Source organism: Chiloscyllium plagiosum, unplaced genomic scaffold (genome assembly GCF_037043375.1).
Source record: "Chiloscyllium plagiosum isolate Xiang-an unplaced genomic scaffold, Cpla_swu_hap1 HiC_scaffold_19, whole genome shotgun sequence".
In the NCBI taxonomy this organism is placed as follows: domain Eukaryota; kingdom Metazoa; phylum Chordata; class Chondrichthyes; order Orectolobiformes; family Hemiscylliidae; genus Chiloscyllium; species Chiloscyllium plagiosum.
The window spans coordinates 48180241-48207434 of record NW_028270157.1 but is presented as its reverse complement, the minus strand read 5'-3'; the positions used below and the strand labels follow the sequence as shown (position 1 = coordinate 48207434).

General features: G+C 40.4%; 2 protein-coding genes across 12 annotated transcripts in view; one reads left to right on the top strand and one right to left on the bottom strand.

Moving 5' to 3' along the window:
• Positions 1 to 22978, top strand: part of LOC122559591 (leucine rich repeat transmembrane protein 2a) — a 97155-nt gene extending 74177 nt beyond the window's left edge. For all 3 annotated transcript variants that reach the window (XM_043709343.2, XM_043709344.2, XM_043709345.2), the window contains exons 2-4: positions 205 to 394; positions 10853 to 11443; positions 17501 to 22978. In XM_043709343.2, coding sequence (XP_043565278.1) covers positions 331 to 394; positions 10853 to 11443; positions 17501 to 17940 — 1095 coding nt within the window. In that variant the 5' untranslated portion in view covers positions 205 to 330 and the 3' untranslated portion in view covers positions 17941 to 22978. The remainder of the gene's footprint in view (positions 1 to 204; positions 395 to 10852; positions 11444 to 17500) is intronic.
• LOC122559589 (voltage-dependent calcium channel subunit alpha-2/delta-4-like) overlaps positions 1 to 27194 on the bottom strand; it is a 549452-nt gene that overhangs the window by 247480 nt on the left and 274778 nt on the right. The window lies entirely within an intron of this gene.

Below are 27194 nucleotides of genomic sequence, written 5' to 3'. Positions count from 1 at the left end.
CTGTGGCTAAGGATTGGTGGTTTGGCATAATACAGTTTCATAAATGTCAAAGCAGAAAGAGTTGGAACAGGCATTCATTATTGCAATTTCACTGTATCAATATCTTCTAATTGGGCATAGCTTTACAATTAGCTGATTAAATTACACAGTTGGTTAAGAAAACAAAATACATTTAATAATCTACAAAATAATGTCTTCTTCTAGTTTTGGAGACCAAAGTATTGGTTTTATTACTGATCTGTGACATTGGATACCACTGTGAAACCTATTCCACACAACATCAGTCACAAGACATGAATCAACAACTCTAAGATTGGAAGTTAGGATACCATGTTAAATATGGAGCCTGTGACAAGTGAAGTAATGAAGCTGGGAATGAAGACCTGTTACATGTGTGAGTATACCTCATCCCTTTTGATGACCCTTATTTCACATGTTTCTCATTGTTGCTTGCAATATCATTGATGGGATTCTGGGAATGATGAAAGGAGGAGGAGCAGGCAAAAGGAATAGAAGACACAATTTCAGCGCAGAAGGTGCTGTTTTCATCATGCCAATACCTTTATGAACTTCGCATTTGAACTATCTGTCCTCATAACATTTTTCAGCTGTAATTTTCTTCAAAAGTTACTCTTCTTCAAATTCGTCTTCATTTCATGATTAACTCCGCTTCAATAGGTGTTTACGTTGAAATAATCTGTATAATTTTGATTTGAAGATGCTGGTGTTGGACTGGGGTGTACAAAGTTAAAAATTACTCAACACCAGGTTATAGTCCAACAGGTTTATTTGGAAACACTAGCTTTCGGAGCACTGTTCCTTCATCAGGTGGTTGTGGAGTATAAGATCGTAAGACACAGAATTTACTGTAAAAGTTTACAGCGTGATGTAACTGAAATTATAGATTGAAAAATACCTGGATTGTTTGTTAAATCTCTTATCTTTTAGAATGGACATGTTGGTTTCAGTTCTTTCATATGTAAATCACAGAACATTTAAAAGTTCAAGTGAACTTTAACAATTGGTGTCAAGTCGGCCCAGATAATGTATTGAAGGTGTGAGGTGCCCTGTGTGAGACTGTCTTTACTTTGCTCAAAACTGCATTAATCCCTGTAAGATTCTGTAAATCCATTTTTTAGATTAGAATCAGTCTGACCATTGTGACACAGACAGTCTCACACAGGGCAACTCACACCTTCAATACATTATCTGGACCGACTTGACACCAATTGTTAAAATTCACTTGAGAATGTAACTTTTAAATGTTCTGTCATTTACATATGAAAGAATTGAAACCAACATGTCCATTCTAAAAGATAAGAGACTTAACAAACAATCCAGGTCTTTTTCAATACATAACTTCAGTGACATCACACTGTAAACGTTTGTGGTAAATTCTGTGTTTTACAATCTTATACTCCACAACCACCTGATGAAGGAGCAGTGCTCAAAAAGCTCGTGCTTCCAAATAAACCTGTTGGACTATAACCTGGTGTTGTATGATTTTTAATTTTGTATAGTTTTGAAATATCCTTTTAGCTCCCCATACCCTCCTAACTTCTATTCTAAATTTGGACTATTTTGCCAAATCACACACAAGTGGGAAAAAATATTTCATAGTTTTGGTCACTTCTTCAAGTCCCTTTTCAGTTTCAATGTAGTACTAAGTTTTGAAGTTGGGAAAAGGTAAAGAGAACAAGCCGGATAAGGGAATACATTCAAGAAAGAAAACACCAGAAGTCAACGGATTGATTGAGAGTGTCCTAGAGTCATAGAAATGTACAACATGGAAACAGACCCTTCAGTCCAACCTGTTCATGCCGAACAGATATCCGAAACCAATCTAGTCCCACCTGCCAGCACCCGGCCCATATCCCTCCAAACCTTTCCTATTCATATACCCATCCAAATGTCTCTTAAATGTTGCAATTGTACCAGCCTCCACCACATCCTCTGGCAGCTCATTCCATACACGTACCACCCTCTACATGAAAAAGATGACCCTTAGGTCTCTTTTATATCTTTCCCCTCTCACCCTAAACCTATGCCCTTTAGTTCTGGACTCCCTGACCCCAGGGAAAAGACTTTGTCTATTTATCCTATCCATGTCCCTCATAATTTTGTAAACCTCTATAAGGTCACCCCTCAGCCTCCGATGCTGAGGGGTGACCTTATAGAGAATTGCACGCAATATTCCAACAGTGGCCTAACCAATGTCCTTTACAGCCGCAACATGACCTCCTAACTCCTGTACTCAATACTCTGACCAATAAAGGAAAGCATACCAAACGCCTTCTTCACTATCCTATCTACCTGCAACTTCACTTTCAAGGAGCTATGAACCTGCACTCCAAGGTCTCTTTGTTCAGCAACACGCCCTAGGACCTTACTATTAAGTGTATAAGTCCTGCTAAGTTTTGCATTCCCAAAATGCAGCATCTTGCATGTATCTGAATTAAACTCCATCTACCACTTCTCAGCCCATTGGCTCATCTGGTCAAGATCCTGTTGTCATCTGAGGTAACCCTCTTTGCTGTCCACTACACCTCCAATTTTGGTGTCATCTGCAAACTTACTAACTGTACCTCTTATGCTCGCATCCAAATCATTGATATAAATGATGAAAGGTAGTGGACCCAGCACTGATCGTTGTGGCACTCCATTGGTCACAGGCTTTCAGTCTGAAAAACAACCCTCCACCACCACCCTCTGTCTTTTACCTTTGAGCCAGTTCTGTATCCAAATGGCTAGTTCTCCCTGTATTCTATGAGATCTAACCTTGCAAATCAGTCTCCCATGGGGAACCTTGTCGAACGCCTTACTTAAGTCCATATAGATCACATCTACTGCTCTGCCCTCATTAATCTTCTTTGTTCCTTCTTCAAAAAACTCAATCAAGTTTGTGAGACATGACTTCCCACGCACAAAACCATGCTGACTATCCCTAATCAGTCCTTGCCTTTCCAAATACATGTATATTCTATCCCTCAGGATTCCCTCCAACAATTTGCCCACCACTGAGGTCAGGCTCACTGGTCTATAGTTCCCTGGCTTGTCTTTACCACCCTTCTTAAACAGTGTCACCACGTTTGCCAACCTCCAGTCTTCCGTCTCCTCACCTGTGACTATCGATGATACAAATATCTCAGCAAGACGCCCAGCAATCACTTCTCTAGCTTCCCACAGTGTTCTCAGGTACACCTGATCAGGTTCTATTAGATTCTAGAAAAGGCTTAAATGATCAGCTATAGTCATTAAATGTTTCCCTGTCAACATAGCCTGCCTACTTGTTGTAGTATACCTACATGGTGAAAAATAATTTATTCAAAGTCTGTAATTGGGAAAGAGGTGAAACACTTACTTTCCCTACTTCCTTCCTATTTTCAGCCTGTATGGTGAGTTCAAGTTTTTTCTACTATCAATACATAAGAATGCTTTCATGTGGGTGTATGTCTGATGTTTGAACTCTATCCATACAGACAAATTTCACTCTGTGCAGCAATCCATTTTTATATTGCTTGCTATTTATTCTCCTATTCTATTTGTCACCCTTTGCTGGGTTCGTACACTCTCCCAATTCTCAAGCTTAATAAACTTCTGTTGCTTTTTAAAACTTTTTCTCTTAACTTAAGCTTATCCATATCCTTTCTTAGTTTGCCTTTGAGTTCACATTTTTGGTAAGGCATTGATTTCTGAATATAATGCAAGTTCATGTAAGGAATATTTCTTTAAATGTTCACTATTGCTTTTCTAATATCATACCATTTTTATCTAATTTCCCTATTTGGCTTAGCTAACACTTGCTGCATACCTGTGTAATTAGTTTTATGTGAGCTTAACACTCTAGTTTCAGATGTATATCACTCTCAAGTTAAATATGAAATTCTATCATGTTGTGAACATCTTCCCCAAAAGGTCTCCTATTTTCAGATCACTAATTAACTCTGTCTTATTACACAGAGCAAAGTCTAGCTTCTTTCTTGATCAGTTCCATAATCTGTTGTTCCAGGAATCAATCATTATGGGGAAAAGGCAGGAAAATGGAATTGACAATGATCAGATCTGCCATGATCTCATTGAATGGTGGAGTGGACGCAATAGACCTACTTCTGTTTCTACTTTTTGAACTTGCATGCCAGTGGTGAATCCTTGAGATACAGTCAGAACAAGTCAAGTAAACTAGGGTGATGTAGTGGGGAGAATATTAGGAGTGTGAAGGTACTCATTAAATGTAATACTTGCCCATTACTGTGTATGAAAGCTTTAATTGTATTCCAAAGTTGTTTAGTTTCTAGGATTTTTGCTAATCCATGAAGAGTACACCAACAGTTCATTGTAAAGAGCAGACCTAACTTCTTGACAAAACAAAGATAGGTAGCGCTTGTTCACTAGATTAGTCAAAAATTCATCCACCCACTCTCTGCAATATATGACATTTATAAATTAACAAACACAACCTACAGCCACCAAGATCCCAAAACTTCTTGCTTTATTGTCCCCATTTATCATTCACAAAAGTTGTGATGAGTGAGTTTATATGCAAGAACAACCAACTGTAACATATTTGAGACATTTTCATAATATCACATACAAAAAGAACAAAATACAAATTGGTTATAAAATTCAGCTTTGAGATTTTATGAAATGTCTGAATTTCCTTTGCTTATGAAGCATTTGTATTATTGCAATTATTCCTGCTGTATCACTTTTGAGTCATCCCTTTCTGTTTGTGAGTTCACATCCTGAAGTATTATCAAATACATCTGAACATGTATTTCATCGCTAGCACCTAATCACTATGGTTTCTTTTCTCTATGAACCACCATCAGTCAATCACCCATGTTTCAAGGTGAATAATTTATGTGCAAAGCCCATTCAGGGCAATGTAAACCATGTTTGTGAGTTCATAACTTCTATTATCCATTCCAATTTCAACTTGTATCCCTGTGTCCTCTTGGTTTGATTGAATGGAATTGAAGACACTTGTGGCAAATTTTTGAATCTGATGGATAAATAACTAAGGTACTTATAAGCCAGTTAAGATAATTTTTTATGAGGGTATTGTCCCTACCTTTTGGGCAGGTCAATGTTCAAGACCCAGCTGCCCCGACATGTTTTATAATGTGTTTGAACAGATTGATTTTAAAGAGAAAACAAAGGCGGCATGGTGGCACAGTGGTTAGCACTGCTGCCTCACAGCGCCAGAGACCCGCGTTCAATTCCCGCCTGAGGCGACTCTGTGTGTGGAGTTTACACATTCTCTGCGTGGGTTTCCTCCGGGTGCTCTGGTTTCCTCCCACAATCCAAAGATGTGCAGGTTAGTGAATTGGCCATGCTAAATTGCCCGTAGTGTTAGGAGAAGGGGTAAATATAGGGGAATGGGTCTGGGTGGGTTGTGCTTCGGCGGGTCGGTGTGGACTTGTAGGGAATCTAAGTAAAACTCTTAAATCTGTGAATCTTGTATTTTCCACAGTGTACCTCTTTCCCAAATTGTCAGAGGTCACCAAGGTCAGTGTACAGCAGATATAGCTTTTCAGGGAAAGTGAAGAATTGGGAAATGTTCAGTTATTAAAACTGATGAACTCTATTCATCACCATTGCTATTCTCTGCACTTCTTATCTTAAAGAATACCTTCACTTCTTAGCAAGTGATTGACAATTTCTTGTCAATTTACTTGTCCAAATCTTCAGTCACTTGAGCAACTTCACTGATTCCAGCCTTCAACATAGCAGGGCTGCAACTCATGCAGGTCCATATAGAGCAGAAACAACACCTTCAGCATCAGCATTAGTAGCAGAGGTAACTGTCTTCTTCTCAGTTCTAAGATCCTCCACAGGGGGGAAAAAGTAATGGACACCAAGATACAGGTGGAAGGGGGGCAAGCCCCAAATACTGGGTTGAAGGTAGTGTATCTCGACACTTCTGAACTCCAATGCCTCAGGGACTCAGACTGTCAAAGCAGGCAACTTATGACATCTGTAAGCTCCTGAAACAAGACTTTCTACCCAATGAAGCAGGTGGGAACACATTGCCAATGCCTGATATTTCTCTAACTGGAGAGCCACCACTCACTCAGTCTATGCCTCTGCCAAATTGAGCACTGTCTTCTTAAAGAAGCAAAAGCAGAGAGGTCACAGAACATTTTTTTTATTCTTTTGTAAAAGTTTGGCATCATTCATTGGGGCAGTGTTTATTGTCCATCCCTAATTGCCCTTGAGAAGATGGTGGTAAACTGCCTTCTTGAACTGCTGCAGTCCACACACTGTAGGTACAACCACATTACATGTGTTAGAGGGGGTTCCTGACCCAATGACAGTGAAGGAACTGTGATATGTTTTCAAATCAGGATGGTGAGCGGCTTGGAGGGGAACTTGCAGGTGATGGTGTTCCCATGTTCTTCCAGACGGAAATGGTTGTAGGTTTGGAAGATCCTGTCTAAGAATGTTTGATGAATTTCTGCAGTTCATCTTGCAGATAGTACACATTGCTGCTACTGAGCATTGGTGGTGGAGAGAGATTGAGGATGTGGTGCTAAATGAGTGGGTTACTTTGTCCTATATGGTATCAAGATTCTTGACTGTTGGTGGAACTGTATTTGTCCAGGCAAGTAGGGTGTATTCCATCACACTGACTTGTGCCTTATAGATGGATTACAAACCTTGGAATGTAAGGAGAAGAGTTACTTGCTGCAGATTTGATTTTTGTGGTGAAGAGGGCAGGATGCCATTTGTGAATGGTTATCCTGTGGCATGGGTGTTGAAGAGAAACAGATAGGTCTGCAGATTATAAGGTGCAGATGTAAGGTGGCTGCAGTGAGAGAAGATACATAATGTGTTAATCTAAAAATGTTGTTGAATAGAACACTAGGTGAGTCAAAGTGTGAGGCTTGGCACTCAAGAGTGTTATGTAACACATTTGTCTGATGCTGATTGTCTGATTTTTCTAGATTGGAGGGACCACACTCAGAGTCCTAGAGTCAAAGAGATGTACAGCATGGAAACAGACCTTTCGGACCAACCCGTCCATGCCGACCAGATATCCCAACCCAATCTAGTCCCACCTGCCAGCACCTGGCCCATATCCTTCCAAACCCTTTCTATTCATATACCCATCCAAATGCTTCTTAAATGTTGCAATAGTACCAGTCTCCATCACTTCCTCTGGCAGTTCATTCCATACATGTATCACCCTCTATGTGAAAAAGCCGCCCCTTAGGTCTCTTTTATATCTTTCCCCTTTCACCCTAAACCTATGCCCTTTAATTCTGGACTCCCTGACCCCAGGGAAAAGACTTTGCCTATTTACCGTATCCATGCCCCTCATAATTTTGTAAACCTCTATAAGGCCACCCCTCAGCCTCTGACGCTCCAGGGACTATAGCCCCAGCCTGTTCAGCCTCTCCCTATAGCTCAAATCCTGCAACTCTGGCAACATCCTTGTAAATCTTTTCTGAATCTTTTCAAGTTTCACAACATCTTTCCGATAGGAAGGAGACCAGAATTGCACGCAATATTCCAACAGTGGCCTAACCAATGTCCTGTACAGCCGCAACATGACCTCCCAACTCCTGTACTCAATACTCTGACCAATAAAGGAAAGCATACCAAGTGCCTTCTGCACTATCCTATCTAGCTATGACTCCACTTTCAAGGAGCTATGAAATGCACTTCAAGATCTTTTTGTTCAGCAACACTCCCTAGGACCTTACCATTAAGTGTATAAGTCCTGCTAAGTTTTGCTTTCCCAAAATGCAGAACCTCGCATTTATCTGATTTAAACTCCATCTGCCACTTCTCAGCCCATTGGACCATCTGGTCAAGATCCTGTTGTAATCTGAGGTAACCCTCTTCTCTGTCCACTATACCTCCAATTTTGGTGTCATCTGCAAACTTACTAACTGTACCTCTTATGCTCACATCCAAATCATTTATGTAAATGACAAAAAGTAGAGGACCCAGCACCAATCCTATGGCACTCCACTGGTCACAGGCCTCCAGTCTGAAAAACAACCCTCCACCACCACCCTCTATCTCCTACCTTGGAGCCAGTTCTGTATCTAAATGGCTAGTTCTCCCTGTATTCCATGAGATCTAACCTTGCTAATCAGTCTCCCATGGGGAACCTTGTCAAACACCTTACTGGAGTCCATATAGATCACATCTACTGCTCTGCCCTCAAACTTTTTTGTTCCTTCTTCAAAAAACTCAATCAAGTTTGTGAGACATGTTTTCCCATGCACAAAGCCATGTTGACTATCCCGAATCAGTCCTTGCCTTTCCAGATACCCCCCACCAACCCAACCTCCACTCCCGGCACCTTCCCCTGCATCCACAAGAAATGCAAAACTTGCGCCCACACCTCCCCCCTTACTTCCCTCCAAGGCCCCAAGGGACACTTTCATATCCGCCACAAATTCACCTGCACCTCCACACACATCATCTATTGCATCCACTGCACTCGATGTGGCCTCCTCTATATTGGGGAGACAGGCCGCCTACTTGCGGAACGTTTCAGAGAACACCTCTGGGACACCCGGACCAACCAACCTAACCACCCCGTAGCCCAACACTTTAACTCCCCCTCCCACTCCACCAAGGACATGCAGGTCCTTGGACTCCTCCATCGCCAGACCATGGCAACACGACGGGGAGGAAGAGCGCCTCATCTTCTGCCTGGGAACCCTCCAACCACAAGGGATGAACTCAGATTTCTCCAGTTTCCTCATTTCCCCTCCCCCCACCTTGTCTCAGTCAAATCCCTTGAACTCAGCACCGCCTTTCTAACCTGCAATCATCTTCTTGACCTCTCCGCCCCCACCCCACTCCGGCCTATCACCCTCACCTTGACCTCCCTCCACCTATCGCATTTCCAAAGCCCCTCCCCAAGTCCCTCCTCCCTACCTTTTATCTTAGCCTGCTGGACACACTTTCCTCATTCCTGAAGAAGGGCTTGTGCCCGAAACGTCGATTCTCCTGTTCCTTGGATGCTGCCTGACCTGCTGCGCTTTTCCAGCAACACATTTTCAGCTCTGATCTCCAGCATTTGCAGCCCTCACTTTCTCTCTTTCCAAATACATGTACATCCTGTCCCTCAGGATTCCCTCCAACAACTTGCCCACCACCGAGTATTTGCTGCTCCTGGATTTCGAGGAAATCACCTCCAGTACCTAAAATACCTCAAAAAAAGGAGCAGCTGTTACAGCCAGAAATTATTCCCATCCTCCATCTTGGGTTACCCTGTATCCTCTCCTGCTGCTTACTTCCTTGGTCATTCCATCCACACCTGCTTGGTTGGAGAGACTATCCTCTTCCTCCCGAATTGGAAGAGTTCACTTCAACTAGTTTCTCAAATATAATGGGATATTTAGGTATAAGTGAGTGTAAGAAACCTTCTTGGGTGCCTCTCAATTCCTCAAAAGTTAAAGAACCACCAAACCCTTACAAGCAATGCTGTGATCCTTTAAATTAGAACTTTTTCTTTGACAGAAACACATATATCCTGGTAGCATTCCCTGGTTTTTCAGCAATCTCAAAGGCAAGCCAATAACGTGTGAAAAAGCCTTGGCAAAGTCTTCCTGCTCTCTTTTGTCTCAAAGTGATCATTTATGAATACATATCTAAATAATGCCTTTTATCACAAAACTATTAATTAAAAGAAATAATTATTCATTATAATATTATACATTCACGTTATAAATGTCCTAATATTCCTTGGGAATTGCACTATTCTCAAGTACAAAATTGCTAATGATTACCAGCACATTTCAGAAATGGCATTGCTCTCTGTTTTATAAAACTGTTCACTATTTTCGTTATTACAACTACTCATGATTATTAGACATAGTGCCACTCGTTTAGGAAAGCTTTGGACCAGCAAGTTTTTTCATTGTCAAAGTTTGAGATTATATGTTTTGGGAATTAGGTATCTCATGATCTCACCTAGTGCTGACTCAGTTTCTACTCTTCCCATCCATAATTCTCCTCGACTTCTTTGTGATGGAGCTCAACGTAGATTCAGTGCAAGTTTCCCTACGGTCATCTGCTGCATATAAATGAGAGCCAGCAAGAGTCATAAAGATTTTTTTGTGTAGAAAAGTCTCCCAGAGTTAGTTCTGCTCATTAGATTAGATTAGATTACATTACATTACAGTGTGGAAACAGGCCCTTCGGCCCAACAAATCCACACCGACCCGCCAAAGCGTAACCCACCCATACCCCTACATTTACCCCTTACCTGCACATCTTTGGACTGTGGGAGGAAACCGGAGCACCCGGAGGAAACCCACGCAGACACGGGGAGAACGTGCAAACTCCACACAGTCAGTCGCCTTAGGCGGGAATTGAACCCGGATCTCTGGCGCTGTGAGGCAACAGTGCTGACCACTGTGCCACCGTCCCGCCCACTGCAACCGTGCTGCTCAGTTGGGCATTAAATGCAAATGAAACGAGCTCTTAAGTGAAACATGTTCAGAAGTGAAGCAGGGCATTATTACTTTTTTTTTGATGTAGCCTTGCTAAGTTTTTTTTGTTAATAACTACAAGGATTTCAGATAATGTAAAACTTGTATCAGTTTTCCCCTACCCGCTGCGAACTATTGTCAGCAACTGTTCCAAAACCATTATATTCAATCTCTGCAGTGTTCACCATAACGCATCATCTTATCTTCTCAATTTGCTTCCAAAAACTTCTTAGTTCTGTCGTTGGGCCAAGGAGGTCAGCAAGGCATACAAACTGTACTTGGCTAGTGTTCAAAAATACAAAGGAACTTTGTCAAATTTGGATGTGAAATGGAAAATCCTTGCATTTGCTGAAGTTTCTAATTCATTAACACGTGCCTCTGTTTCTCCACAGGTCATTACTGCTTATTTTTTGTGTTGCTAACTATTGTTGAAGCCTTGTTAGCGTGTCCTACACACTGTTCTTGTAAAAAGTACGAAGTTGATTGCAGCAATCTCGGCCTTGTGACCATTCCAACAGACATTCCATCAAACATTAAATTTCTCTCACTCAGCAACAATAAGCTCAGCAGCCTACAAGCTCTCACATTCAGTAATTTTACCACATTGGAGAAACTGGATCTGTCTAACAATTACCTGGACCAATTACCAGCAAATGTATTTGATTACATCAGGAACCTGACTGATCTCAACTTAAGAAATAACAGCATTCGAAGTCTGGATAAAAGCATCTTCTACAAGACCACTAACTTGCAAAGATTGGACCTTTCTGTTAATGGCCTCTCTCAGATTCCACTGCTCTTATTTGATGAAATGCAGAACTTGACTTGGTTGAATCTGGAAGAAAACAGGATGCCAAATCTCGAAAGGGAGGCCTTTGAGCCACTTGAATTTCTTCGGCAGTTGCAGCTTGGTGGGAATCCTTGGGAATGTGACTGCAGCCTGAGAGACTTCAAACACTGGATGGAATGGTTCCTTTACAAAGGTCAGTAGAACAAACTTTATCAATTACTTACAAACTTTCTGGCCACACTGGATGTAAGTCACATGCACCAAAATGAAAACTGATTTCATTCACAATATATTGAACTTCACTGCAAAAAATCATAGACTTCATTCTTGATCTGTGTAAAGCTAAATTGCCTCTTCCAGAGGTGAAAACAGCTCAACTAACTGACCTTCAGTAACTCTAATCAGGCGACATCTGCAGGGATTTTGTAGTTACTAAATAAAAATTGAGAAGGGGTTTTGTCTTTAATCCTCGCCACAAAATCCATTCACTTGACACCAACTCTATCCCTTCCACAGCCATTTTCTGAAACTAAATCAGTCTAAAACATTGGTATTTTAATTGGCTCAGAGATGACCATCTGACCCATAACTATTTCATCAGCTGGGCCTCATAACATTATATCTATAGCATTATCTATCTCTGGTGCTGCCTCAGCTTAGTTGCTTTTAAAGTCTTTACCTGCGTTGTTGTTATCTCTTGACATTGTTGTTATCTCTTGACAACTTCAGCAATCTCTTGATGAGCCATCAATTTTCCATAATAACACCAATAAGTTGGATTTATCATGGTTTGGTAGTTAGTGACTGGTACAGATTGATGCCAGTGACGAACTTAAATCCGTATTCTAACGGGTTCATGGAAGAAAGCCTCCTTGCTTTATCTCCTACTTACAATCATACAGCATGGAAACAGACCCTTCGGTCCAACTTGCCCATACTGACCAGATATCCTAAATAAATTTAGCCCCATTTTCCAGCATTTGGCCCATATCCCTCTAAACTCTCTTATTCATATACCCATCCAGATAACTTTTAAATGTTGCAATTGTACCAGCCTCTACCACTTCCTCTGGCAGCTCATTCCATACACACACCACCCTCTCTGCATGAAAACGTTGCCCGTCGGGTCCCTTTTAAATCTTTACCCTCTCACCCTTAACCTATACTCTCTAGTTTTGGACTCCCCTATCCCAGGGAAAAGACCTTGTCTATTCACCCTATCCATGACCCTCATGATTTATAAACCTCTGCAAGATCACCCTTCAGCCTCCAACGTTACAGGGAAAATAATGCCAGCCTATCCAGCCTCTCCCCAAAACCCTTCAATCCTGGCAACATTCTTGTAAATCTTTTCTGAACCCTTTCAAGTTTCACAATGTCCTTTCAAAAACAGGGAGACTAGAAGTGTACACAGTATTCCAAAAGTGGCATGACCAATGTCCTGTACAGCAGCAACATGACCTCCAACCCCTATACTCAATGCACTGACCAGTAAAGGAAAGCATACTAAATGCCTTCTTCACAATCCTATGTACCTACAACTCTACTTTTAAGAAACTATGAACCTGAACTCCAAGGTGTCTTTGTTCAGCACCACTCCCCAGGACCTCACCATTAAGTGTTCAAGTCCTGCTCTGATTTGCCTTTCCAAATTGCAGCATGTCACATTTATCTAAATGTAACTCTATCTGCCACTCCTCAGCCCATCTGATCATGATCCCATTGTATTCCGAGGTAGCCTTCTTCACGTCCACTACACCTCCAATTTTGATATCATTTGCAAACTTACTAACTATACCTCCTATGTTCACATCCAAATCATTTATATAAATGACAAAAAGCAATGGAATCAGCACCTATTCTTGTGACATACCACTGTCACAGGCCTCCAGTCTGAAAAGCAACCCTCCGCCACCCTCGGTCTTCTACCTTCGAGCCAGTTCTGTATCCAAATGGTTAGTTCTCCTTGTATTCCATGTGATCTAAACTTGCTAACCAGTCTACCATGAGGAACCTTGTCAAATGCCTTACTGAAGTCCATATATATCATGTACACTGTTCTGCCTTCATCAATCCTATTCATTACTTCCTCAAAAAACCCAATTAAGTTAGTGAGACACAATTTCCCACATACGAATTCATTTGACTATCCCTAATCTTGCCTTTCCAAATATATGTAAATCTTGTTCCTCAGGATTCCCTCCAACAACTTTCCCACCACTGATGTCAGGCTCACTGGTCAATAGTTCCCTGGCTTTTCCTTGCCACCTTTCTTAAATAGTGGCATCAAGTTAGCCAACCTGCAGTCTTCCGGTGCCTCACCTGTGGCTATTGATGATACAAATATCTCAGCAAATGGCCCGACAATCACTTCCCTAGCTTCCCACAGAGTTCTAGGGTACACCTGATCAGGTACCAGGGATTTATCTACTTTTATGCATTCTAAGACATACAGCATCACCTCCTCTGTGATATGGAATCCGCAGTCTGAGGATTCGGGGTGGACCTTTTAGGATGGAGATGAGGAGACATTTTTTCATCCGATGGAATTAATTACCACAAGAAGTACTTGTATTCAAGAGGCGGCTAGATATAGCAGCTGGGGCAAATTGGATCAAAGGTTATGGGGAGAAAGCAGCATTAGGCTTTTGAATTGGACGATCAGCCATGACTGTGATGAATGGCAGAGCAGGTTTGAAGGGCTGAGTGGCCTCCTCCACTCCTATCCTCTATGTTTCTATGGATATTTTTCAAGATATCGTTATTTCCCCACATTCTATATCTGCCATATCCTTCTCCTCAGAAAACATTGATGCAATTACTCGTTTAGTATCTTCCCCATTTCCTGTGTTGCCACACGTAGGTGGCCTTGCTGATTTTTAAGGGGCCTTATTGTCTCCCTAGTTACCCTTTGGTCCTTAATGTATTTGTAGAATTCCTTTGGATTCTCCTAACCCTATGTGCCAAATATCTCTTGTCCCCTTTTTGCCCTCCCGATTTCCCTCTTAAGTAAACTCCCACTGCCTTTATACTTTTCCAGGGATGCATTTGATCTCTGCTGTCCATACATGACATATGCTTTCTTCTTTTTTTTTGACCAAAACCTCAATTTTGCTTGTCAACCAGCATTCCTTACACTTACCAGCCTTGACCTTCACCCAAACAGGGATATACTGTCTCTGGTTTCTCACTATCACATTTTTGAAGGTTTTCCATTTCCCAGCTACCCCTTTACCTGCAAATATCCACCTCCAACCAATTTTTGAAAGTTCTTGCCTAATACTGTCAAAATTAGCGTTCCTTCAATTTAAAACTTTAACTTTTAGATCCGGTTGATCCTTTTCCATCACTATTTTAAAACGAAGAGAATTATGGTCACTGGCCCCAAAATGCTCCTCCACTGACACCACAGTCAGCTGCCCTGCCTTATTTCCTGAGGGTAGGGCTCATGCCCGAAATGTCGATTCTCCTGCTCCTTGGATGCTGCCTGACCTCCTGCGCTTTTCCAGCAACACATTTTCAGCTCTGATCTCCAGCATCTGCAGTCCTCACTTTCTTCTTCCTGAGAGTAGGGCAAGTTTTGCACCTTCTCTATATCTGGACACTGATTCAGAAAACTTTCTTGGACTTAACAAATTTCTATCCATCCAATTCCTGATGTTCGATTTGGTCCTTTTCCCAACTGTACCAGTCTCAAACTGATTTCTTTCCTCACTATTTCCCTGGGTCCTTCTTACACAAGTGACGTCTACCCCAGAAGAGATTCCAGTGATCCAGAAATGTGAATCCTCCTCCCCTGAAACCTCCTCAGCCTCTCATTCATCTGCCCTAGCCTCCTATTCCTACCTTTACTAGCTCGTGGGACTGGGAGTAATCCAGATATTATTACCCTCGAGGACCTCCTTTTTAAATTCTTGCCTAACTTCCTATATTCTGTCCTCAGAATCTTATCATTTTCTCTTCCTATATCATTAATTCTGGTGGGTGCAATGACTTTCTGCTGGTCCCTCTCCCCTTTCAGAATACTCTGCACTCTCTCCAACACAACTTTGACCCTGGTTCCAGAGAGGCAACACACCATTCTGATGTTTCATCAGCTGCAGCACATCTGTCTATGTCTCTGACTAGAGAGTCACCTATCACAATCAATTGCTTGGAACCTGTTGTATCCTAATTATATTAGAGCCAATCAGTACCAGAAACCTGCCTGTCAGTGCTACATTTCCCTGAGACTCCATCACCCCATACATTTCCAAAACAGCATATTTGTTTGAGAAGGGGGTAGCCACAGAAGACTCCTGCACTGTCCATTTCCCTCTACTACCTTTTAAAAAAATTACCTATCCATCTGTATCTTCAGTTTATTTTCCTTCCTGCAACTGCCATCCATTACACTCCCTAGCACCTGTCAATTCCTCATTTCTTCTAACTACCATTCCAACTGATCCATGTGATCCGATAGGATTTGCAACTAAACACACTTCCTGCAGACATAATCATTAGTAACATGGAAACCCTCCCTAATTGCCCACATCCAACCAAAAGAGTACATCTCTCTAATAAAGGCCATCTTTGCACCTTAGCAACCTACCGACCCAGAAAATAGCACAGTCTTACTGCTGTAAAAACACTGCTCCACACTAATTTAGTACCTATGTTCTATATTTTAAAGGCTTAATCAAGAGATAGATCTCAATAAAACATATAATCAAAAAGGAACTCACTCTACTGACTATTGGTAAATTTACATAAAACTACAGTATAGTTACACTTTAAAACTAGCCACTTAGCTGCTCCCCTGCTATGAGCTCTCCCACACAGGTTTCTCCAAGGTCAGCTGTGAATTTCATTGTTAATTTTTCTTAGATGATTCTGATGTTTAGAGATACTTGAAATCAGTCTGGAATGTTGGGCCTCAAGCTCTATAACCACTTGTCTCTAACAGAGAGAGATTCCTGGCGTGCCTTGTGGGAGCCTATAACTGTTTACCCAGAATTTATATTGCATCAATAACACAGAAAAACATCCCAAGGCATTTCATGGCAGCATTATCAAATAAAACTTGATACTGAACTATACCAAAAAATATTAAGGCAGCGCTTGATCAAAGATTTAAATTTTATGGATTATCTTCTAGAAACAAAGCAGAGTTGAATAGCAGAGAGGATTACAGAGGGAATTCTAGAACATGGGACCTTGCCAGCTAAAGGCATGGTGAACAATGATGAAGTATTTAAAATCAGAGGGGCTAGAGTTGCAGGAGTGAATACATATTAGAGAGTTGTAGGGTTGAAGAGTTTAAAGGGATAGGAATACCATGAAGTGATTTGAAAACATATGTGAGAATTTCAGTATTGATGTCGTGCTGTAATGGGAGCCAATGTAGTATTCTAGGCAGATGGGTGATGGGCAAATATGACTTGGTGTAAGTTAGGACATGGGTATCAGAGATTTGGATAACCCCAAGTTTATGAAAGGTAGTATGCGAAGCGTGTAACGCAGCCAAGTCAAACATCCATTCCTTCCACCATCAATGCTCAGTAGGAACAGTGTGCACTATCTCCAACATGCACACTAGAAATTCACCAAAGATATTCAGACATCACTTTCCAAACCCCTGACCACTTCCATCTAGAAGGGCAAGGGCAGCAGACATATAGGAACACCCCCACCAATAAGTGAGTCTCCAAGCAACTCATCATCCTGACTTGGAAATATATCGTTTTTCCTTCATTGTTGCTGGATCGAAATCCTGGAATTTCCACCCAAATGGCATTGTGAATCAACCCACAGCAGGTGGACTGCAGTTGTTCAAGGAGGCAGCTTACCTCTACCTTATCAAGGGATGGGCAATAAATGCTGGCCAGTCAGCGACGCTCACATCCTACAAATGAATTTTAAAAAGGCTCAGTCTCTGAGAATCTCATCAATTCAAACAAAAAAAAGAGAAAATATGATTAAAAATCTTTAGCAGCATGCCAACAATTTCACATGATACTTCCTGACAGAGTGTCATTACCCACAGGATGCCCAGAATTGTCCCCATAAAGTCCTCGTCCCAATAAAATAACTAAATATGATGAGAGGCAGTTAAAGAGATGAGAACATGTGAAATGAGTTTGCTAAAACTTGCTTAATAAATGTAAATATTGCCTACTTGAGGAAATGGTTACACTGGGAAAATATGATGTACTGTTTTGACTGGCAGAATTCAAGTCCTAATTAATTGATTACTCTGTCTTAAAATCAGGTGGAAAACTTGATGGAATTGAATGTTCTCTGCCGAAAGACCTCCGTGGAAAAGATCTCAGAGCTGTTCCCATAGAGATGTTCAACTACTGCATCCAACTGGAGGATGAAAATAAATCTTCAGGAAATGGAAAAGTAGTCACAGGCCCTCCCTGTGTGAAACAGGAGGTCAGCACCCCAAGGCCACATTACTTTCATACTTCAGATTGCATGAGACAACGCTACCGCCCAGTCAGTGTCAGGCGAGCCATTGGAACAGTCGTTGTTGCTGGGGTCTTATGTGGCATTGTTTGCATCATGATGGTGGTGGCTGGAGCATATGGTTGCATATATGCCTCCTTGATGGCAAAATATCATAGAGAGCTTAAAAAACGACAGCCGCTGATGGGAGAGGGTGAGCAGGAGCAGGAGGATCAAAAGCAGGCTTCTTCCATGGCATGAGGATTAGGTACAAGATAGCATTCAATGGAAAAAGAGCTGTCTTCATCGGTTTTCTCCAGCTCTGGCCTTTATGTGTTTATTGCAATGTTGATACAAATATTGACTTGTTAGTCTCATCGCAGTATAGGGAAGCACAAATCATTTAATGAAACACATTCTACAGGCCTGAATTCTGCTTATTGGTTTTCTGAGGCTCGACAGGATGCATTAGAATCTAATAAGGAGAAGAATATAGAAAGGAGTATGGTTGTCTTGAAAATTCTTTTGCATGAAATTTGTTTGAAAGTATTTAGAATTCAAGGCAAAAAATGGCTGTTTGAATCCTTGTACCTGCAGCTAACTCCAGTATTTGGAGGAACAAATACTGAAACTTTCAGTTTTTTTCTCGGGTTTTGTGTGCATGAAACAACTCTGAATTGCAGCATCAATTGCTATTCAGTATGGGAATCTCATTAAGCCATCTTATATTGTTCAGAAGGAAAGCTGGCCCTCATTCCAGTTAGGTAATATCTTCTGTAATTGTAAAATGTTGTTTGGTACTTAATGATACTTAACAGGTTATTCATAGGATACGCAATCAAACACACTTTTCTAAGTATTTCACTAGAGTATCTCAACTAAACTTGCGAGGTATTTATTTGTCACTTTTAATTCATGATAGTTTGTCATACATTCATTTACCTGTCCTGTTTAATTCCAGTGAGAAAGACTTGACAAATGGGAAAGACTTTTCTCATCCAAATAGACACAAAATATTGATATTTGAGTGATTGTGAAGTTATAATCAAGAGGTTCAAAAGCAACATACATAACAAAACGCTGCAAACAGTAGTGAATGACAGTTGTTCAACTAGGTACTCAATATAATGTGAACAAAATTATTTTTTAGGATTGAACAAGAGGCAACATTATAAAGTTAATTTCTGACACCATTTAATGCAATTGCAGAATTTTAATGCAGGGTTTTAGATGCTTTTTTTTCCTAATAATGTATGTAAGGTAATTAATCTCATTAAAATGCCCTAAAATTATGCCCTAAAATGAAAATGTATTTTGAAGTAATGCATCGATGAAATAACAGAGAGAATTTTAATTTGATATTTTAGGAATGGGGGTGTAGGTGGAGATGACTTGCCGAAAACCTGAAGGCTGAACTACTCTGAGGAGTTTGAAGATCCACTGTCATAACTGAGTGTGGGAGTTGATTGCGTTCCAGCATGTGGCAGGAATCCACTGTGGCATTTTGCCTATGATAATTAAGGACTCTGGTCCACCGTGAAAGCTTTGAGCACTTTCAGAGAGCCAGCCCCTCGGCAGCTTTGGCAATGCCAATATTTATGGCTTGTCAATTCTGAGATTGTATCACCAAGCAGTAGGCCCTTTCGTACCCAGGTGCCCTTGAAGAGAGTTGAGATTTTTGAGGAAAGAAAGACTAGGCAAATAAGAGCATTCCAGTGGCATCGCCTTGGGTGCAGGAAATATCATTGATGCAAGAGAGCCATTCCATTGAACATGCAGCATCCATCTCTGATGGCAGTGATAACTCATTGTGAGGTTGCTGCTGAGCTTCCAACAGCCATCGTGGCTGAGCTTCTTGAATTTATTTTACGGTTCCATTTTCCTGCCATATTGCCACACTGCTGCTTCCCAGCCCGTCTCCAAATGACTAGAAAAATTTAGCCCCAGAAGTCTGTCTTTCCCCAAATGCTGCTTTGCACCATATAGTTTATGTCATGGACTAATCCCCCACCTGGAAGTTTGCTCAATTTGTCTGTCTTGGTTTCCAATAACAAGACAAATATTTGAGGTGATATGATAAGGTATCCCAGGCGGTGTCGCCATACCTGACACTGGAGGGAGTGTGCAATCCCATAAAAGCACTCCAATTCCTGAGAGAGGAGATGGTCTGATGCTGGGGTTTGTGACTTGTCCTCCTTGCCTGCTGTGACAGAGAATTCCACAGATTCACCCCCCTTTGCGTAAAGAAATTTCACTGTATCTCAGTCTGAAATGCCTACCATATATTCTGAGACCATAACTTCATTCTGGAACCCCTAGGCCAAGTGAAACATTATCCCTGCACTCAGTCTGTTCAGTCTGCTACAATTGCACATGTTTTAATGAGATCCTCTTTCATTCTTCTAAACTCCAGTAAATATAGGCTCAGTCTCCTCAAATGACAAGCCTGCTATCCCAGGAATCAGTCTGGTGAATGTTTGTTCCCTCTCTCTATGGTAAGCGGATCTTTTCTTCAGTAAGGAGATCAAAACTGCACAAAATACTGTAAGTTTGGCCTCATCAACACCCTGCAGCAGCAGGAAAGTATCCTAGTTTCTATATTACAACCCTTTTACAATGAAAGCCATCATACAATTTGCTTTTCTCACTGTTTGTTGCATCTGATGCTTGCTTTCAATGATCAGCGTAGGACTTCCAACTTCAACCTTTCCCAATCTATCACAATTTAAATAATAACCTGACATTCTAGCTTTCCCACTAAAGTGAACAACCTGACATTTATCCATGAAGATATGTGGATGAGGACTAGCCATAACTTCCTGGAATTAATTTCTTGAATCTGATTTGCCCACAATTTTTAAAATGTAGTTAATCGTCATTCTTGGCTGAACCTCCAGAAATAAAGCATTCCTAATAAAATGATATGATGCCACCTAAGATTGGCATACTGTTGGCTTCAAAAATTTTAAAATGATTATTCTCTGCTGTCCTGAGCCCAAGTAACTGTGCATTAGGAAGGGAATTTGGATAGTAGCAGTGCTAGGAGAAAAAATAGGGAGGTAACCAAAAGGATTATTTTGAGAGCCTTTTGAAAGTGATAAAATGTGTAATGGAATGAGACCTTTGGAATAGAATTCCAGAGAGCAGGACTGAGATGATTAATATATAATAAAATAGATATCTGGCAGTGTTTCAGGCTAAAATCTAAAAGAGGGTTTCATATTTGAAGAATAATGAATTACTAGGAATGGTTACAAACTATATAAAACCACATATTTGCTACAAGCCAACATAATCAGGAAGACTGATATGAATTGCAAGAATGAAGCAAACATTCTGATCTCTGAAATTTCTATATTCAGCTCTTTGATACTGTATTCAGGTTTCTATATATCTTTCTAATTTCTTATGTATTTGTGATCCAGGACTTAGATTTTGTTGTTCTGCCTGCAGTAGCCAGGAGCATTTTGGTAACTGATGTTACGTGCAATACCTATGCTGCTACATTAATGATTGGGACTTCACTAATGTCATTTTGTTGAAACCATTTGAAATTTAATGGCACAAAAGTCTGCATGCAGGAAACATGTATACCCCCTTGATTTCAGCTTCTGTCTCATGTATTTATTTTCCTCCCATATATGAATTGGGCCTTTGAGTAAAATTGTCTTTTTCTCCCAGCAATGCACCTTAACATCAACACACAAGTTTGTCACTTAAATTTCCAGCTCCAAGGATTCTTGGGACTTGCCTCAGGAAGATTATCATCAAATCAGACTGAATGTTAGTCCACTATCCATGTGGTACTTATAATGCAAGATGCTTCTTATAAAGGACCGAAGTGAAATAGATTTATTAAGCCCCAAGTTTCAGCTAAATTTAGGTCCACAAGGCAACACAACATAGTAAGTTTTCCTTTTAGCAAAACCTAAAGAGTGTTTGATATAGAAAACACAAATGTAGGAAAATATACTGTCCAAAGACTGCAGATAAACATATTCTTGGGAAGTGTAATAGGGATTTTGCATTGTGTCCATCCCCTACACTGTAGATGGTGACTAATGTAACTGAATGACAACAATGAAAAACATAACACTGGTATTTTGATGAGCCCACAATCTGCTGATCTATTTTAATGCTAGCTGCCAACAGAACAGAATAATAATCCAGCTGCTTCTTCCTTTATGTAGGTGTGTGGATGGAATATGGAGAATATCTATGCTGCCTATTACTCATGAGTCAGGAAGGATGCTTTTGGCTAATAATTGAAAGTTTTGTTATCAATTTGAAGTTTTGGTTTGCATTCCTTCTTTCCAAGCTCACAGTTACCAGTTACAACTTTTACACCTTCTCAGAATAGAGTTGCCAACTCTCCACGATTATCCTGGAGCCTCCAGGAATTAAAGACTTTTTTGGATACTGCTGTGAGCCATCTATGGAAAAAAAATCATGTTATTAAAAATGTCTTTTTCTTTCTACTTTCTTTGAGCACCTTGTTATCAGCTGTAAAAATATTAAATGTGAGAAAGCAAAGACTGTTTGTCTTGACAGGTTGATTGGCAATGAAAAGGAATCTCCAGAAATGCCCCAAACTGGAGTCGGCAAATCTATTTCAGAGCATACAGTCTCGTTGTAGGTATTTTATTCACTGATTAGCTGTTTTCCTTTGCTATTAATCTGAAAGAAGATTTTTATATTTTCCTATTGACCAGGGTCCTATAAATTAATCAAACAATCTAAGTAAATATGTAATGGTATACTGACACAATTCTTCAATGTCAAGCTGAATCTAAAAAAAAGTTGTAAACGAAAGTGCTAAAGAGAAAATGTGTGTGTTTGTAGTGGGAAGAAGTTAGGGTAGATGGAGAAGTTCACAGTATTGTAATTTCCAGCCAGTTTTACAGGAAGAAAACAATTTCTTGCATGTACACGTTACACTTGTGATGAATATTAATCTCATAATCTGCATCTAAAACCTCCTGTCAAAATGGAAATGCCTTATTTCCTCCTTCGAGATTTAGCACCAAAATTCTGACAATTTAATACATGGAGTACTTAATTTTTTAAAATAAATGCTTGATTTAGGAATTAGATCGTACTAAGTGTATATTATGGTTAAGAACTGATTGAGCTTTTTATTCATATATGGAATAAAATATTGAAGAAATCATTGCTTTAACAAAGAAATTTGGATAAAATGCTATTTTTCTCCATGCTAGTGAAATTGTAAGAAACCCTCTTCTAGAATGTTCTGGATTTTAAAATGTCATTAAAGTTTGGATTTGCTTCTTCAAACTTGGATTTGCTTCTTGTTACTTAGTCTTGAATCTTTTTTAAAAAAACTCACTATCCTGTGGTAATGCATGTATGCACTCAGTCCTTTTGTTTCCTTTAAATGAAAAATAAAAAGATGTCAAAAAGAATGTCCTATAATAAAGTGAAACAAAACTAAAGGAAAAGTCTACAAAAGGGCCTCTCATGGCATTGTGGTAGTGTAGCTTCCAGGTTCAAATTGCTGAACAGTTTGATTAGAAAATTAAAAATAGAGATTTCAATAATAGCTTTATTGTCCAGCTTATTTGGAGCACAGATTATTTCTGAAATCTAAGTGTTTTTTGATCTTTTGAAAGCAGTTGCAATGCTGATTTTCTTCGGTTTATGGCTATATTCTCTCCAAGATAGCAAATTCAGTCTTTATAAAGAGCTACTTCATTCTTGTATTCATAAGACAATTAGGGCCAGAGCACAATAGAGACACTGGACAAGAACAGGCAAAGAAAATGTAAAACCAGAGATAAAGGACTGTAAGTCAATGGTATGTGCATGCATTGGTAGTGATAGTGAGGGTGGGGAGTCCAAAGTCTAATATAGGACCATGGAGTAACATGGAAACATAATTAGTAGAGAGAAAGGGGAGTGGGGAGCGAAGTCACAGTCACTGAGCAGAAATTGGAGCAGAGCATCAAAAGTGAACATTTATTAAAAAAAAACATCATGGGGTTTGCAGGTGGCTGACCCTAAGTCATAAGGTTTAGGCCAGTGAGGCAAAAGTAGAAATTGGCTTTGATGGCAGTCTCCAGTGAGGGGGTAAGAAATAAGTACATGGCAAATGCAATATTGATTCTAAAAATACTGACAAAGTATTAATTGTAGAGCCTCATCTGAGAAATAAACCAGGGAGAGAAAATAAAATGAAGTGGTGATTAGAATTCCTTTGCAGTGCTACGTGGTAACCAGAGGATGGAACTGCAGTGTTACAAATTGTTATAGGAGTTTTTATTACATAATTGTGGGCATTACCATTATAGGAACAAAGGATTGAATTTGACTGTAATGATTTTGTTATTCTTCAGTCATTCCTTCGAAACAAATGGCAACGTGAATATAGCAACCAGTCAAATAGAATATTGCTCCATTGTAGCGAGAGATAATGCTAAAGTTTGCCGTTACCCTGGATAGTAACAGGACATTGTTTACTTGCTGTTATGTCATGGCATTAAGACTCTCCTTTGTTATAAAACTAATGCCACCTTTCTGCATACTAGAAAAAGCTTATTTTAGCCATGTCAATCTTCTAGTAGGTATGTATTTAGTAGTGCAGCATAAAGCAGGAGCAGAGGGAATAAAGAATCTGAACCGTTGAAAACTCTGGATAGATAAAGGGTGGAATCTTATGGGGGTTCTGAAAGATACGAGCTAGAGTACAAAATATTGCATTATCATCTGAGAAGTCCAGCGAGGCCTAAATTGACATTGGGAACAACTCACTCCATCTTTTAATCAAGTTCCAGGTAGCGAGGCAAGATTCTCACTTGGAAGTAGTGAATTATCTGTTGAAAGAGAATATTGCTTGTCTACAACTCTATTAATTGCAATATCATCTTGCAATATGCTTCTTCCACTCCCATCATCCACCTTGACCAAACTAAACATTGGGAATTCTCAACATGGAAGTCAGAGTGGTTACCGAGCTGCAAAGAGCCTCCATGCTGGTCACCATGCAACATCTCAGAGCATGATCCATGGGCACCAGTCAAATGCACCCCTCGTCCACCAATATTGGCACCTGATGTTTGCTGATCCCTCAGAATCCTCATGGTTCCTTTCGGATCCCCTTGCAGGACATATTGACCTGTGTTCAGGGTGCACCAGCAACAGGCATGGAAAGGTGGTGACATGGGACTTGGTGTGTAACAATAGGCATCCAACTCAAACAGGATTAGGCTGCATTTTAGGGCTACTTGCCTGCTGGCACCATGTGTATTTTAGATAACACCTAATTGGGGGTATAGACTGTACTGGAATGAATTTCACCAAGAAGACGTTAATAAGTTTATAGAATGGGCAAAAATTCAGGACAACACATCCATCCTAGGGCAGGCTAAACAAGGATAGCATGGGAATTTCTAGAGGGTTGGTATTGAATCCTACTAATTGACTACAGTTCAGCCTTCAACACTATCATTTCCTTGAGACTGATTAGTAAACTTAGTAATCTTGGACTAAGCCCCACTCTCTGCAACTGGATCCTCAGTTTCCTGACCCACAGGCCACAATCAGTGAACACTGGAGACAATATTTCACCCTCACTTACATTACTGGAGTGCACCCCCCGCCCAGGGGTGTGTACTCAGCCCCCTACTGTACTCACAATATATCCATGACTGCGTCGCCAAATACCAGACTAATGCCATTTACAAGTTTGCTGATGACACCACCATAGTCAGTCAAATCTCAGATGGCGATGAAACAGACTACAGATGGGGAGGTGTAAGACCTGGAAAAATGGTGCACTGAGAACAACCTATCTCTAAAAGCCGGCAAAACCAAGGAACTCATTATTGACTTTCAGCGGGATGTTACTTATACCGCCCTACACATTAACAGCACAGAGGTGGAACGAGTGGAGAGAGTGTCAAGCTCCTGGGAGTGGTCATAAACAACAAGCTTTCTTGGACTCTTCACGTGGATGCACTGATTACAAAGGCCCAACAATGTCTCTTCTTCCTCAGACAGTTGAGGAAATTTGGCATGATGGTGAATACCCTTGCCAACTTTTATAGGTGCGCCATTGAGAGCATTCTGTCTGGATGTATCACTACCTGGTATGACAACTGTGCCATTTAAGATCTGAGATGGTTACAGAGAGTGGTAAACTCGGCCGGGACAATTACAAAGGCCAACCACTCATCTATAGAATCCATCTACAAGCCCCGTTGTCAAGGAAAGGCCGCCAGTAATCTCAAAGATCCATCCCACCCTGGCAATGCTTTTCTACAGCCTCTATCATTGAGGAGAAGTTACAGAAGCCTGGACACACACACCAATTAGTTTTGTAACAGTTTTTACCCTACTGTTGTTAGAATACTGAATGGACTCACAAACTCTTAGCATTCGCCTGTACCTGTGTTTTCGTTTTTGCCGCTGTTTACTTATTATTTACTTACCTACGCTACTTAACTCTGTGATCTGCCTGTATTGCTCACAAGAAAAGCTTTTCATTGTGCCTCAGTACAATTGTCAATAAATTCAATTCAATTCAAACTGGAACTCCATCAATAAACACACCAATTTGGACCCCATTTACCAACCTCTGAGAAAAAGAACCGGAAATGATATCACCCACTGTAATAGACCAAGAGGCATAAAAAGAAAGCGGGATAGAACACAAGTGTTTCACTGGAGGCTCACCTGATGATGTTACCTAGCATGGTGACGAAACGTATGAGAACAAACCTACAAGCTCAGTGAACAAGCTTACAACCCGAACCTCAACCTGAGCTACAAATCTTCACAAAAATCTTGAAATACCATCATTTGTTTCTAATTAGGGTTAAAAAGTAGAGAAGTTACTTTAAACCTAATTGTCTCTTAGTTAGATCACACTTGGAGTACAATGTACAAGTTTGGTTATTGTAACATAACAAGGATATAGAGGTATTCAACTGGGCATCAAAATGATTTACAAGGATGAAACATCATGTGAGGGTAAACATTTCAGCGATGGTCAAACAGACTGGGCCTGCCCTTCCTCTTGTAAAGACTAAAGGCTATCGTAACAAACTTATTATGTAAGATTTCGGGATGAGCAAATCTGGAGCTCCTCAATTTAATCCCCAATAAATCAAATTTGGTAGAATTGGAAGAAACTTCTTAATGTAGATAGTAGTGAATAATACATAGTGTATTCACAGTAAGGACCCAAGGTCTGCCTCCATGTCATAAAATCACAGCAGTTTGCATGTTCACAAATAATTATGGAAGGTGTTGTTTCGGGCAGAAGATTCAAGAATAACTCTTCCAGAATAGTCAAGTAGGCTTGAACCATTAATAATATTTCACTCTCTGAATATTGTGCCAAACCTGCTGAATTTTCCAAGAACTGTCTGGTTTTATTTCAGATCTCCGGAGATATATGAGGAAAGATGAAAGGAGGCTCGAGGGAGCATAAGTGACACCACTGATTAATTGGGCCGAATGACCTGTTTCTGTACTGTATTTTTAATGTGAAATTG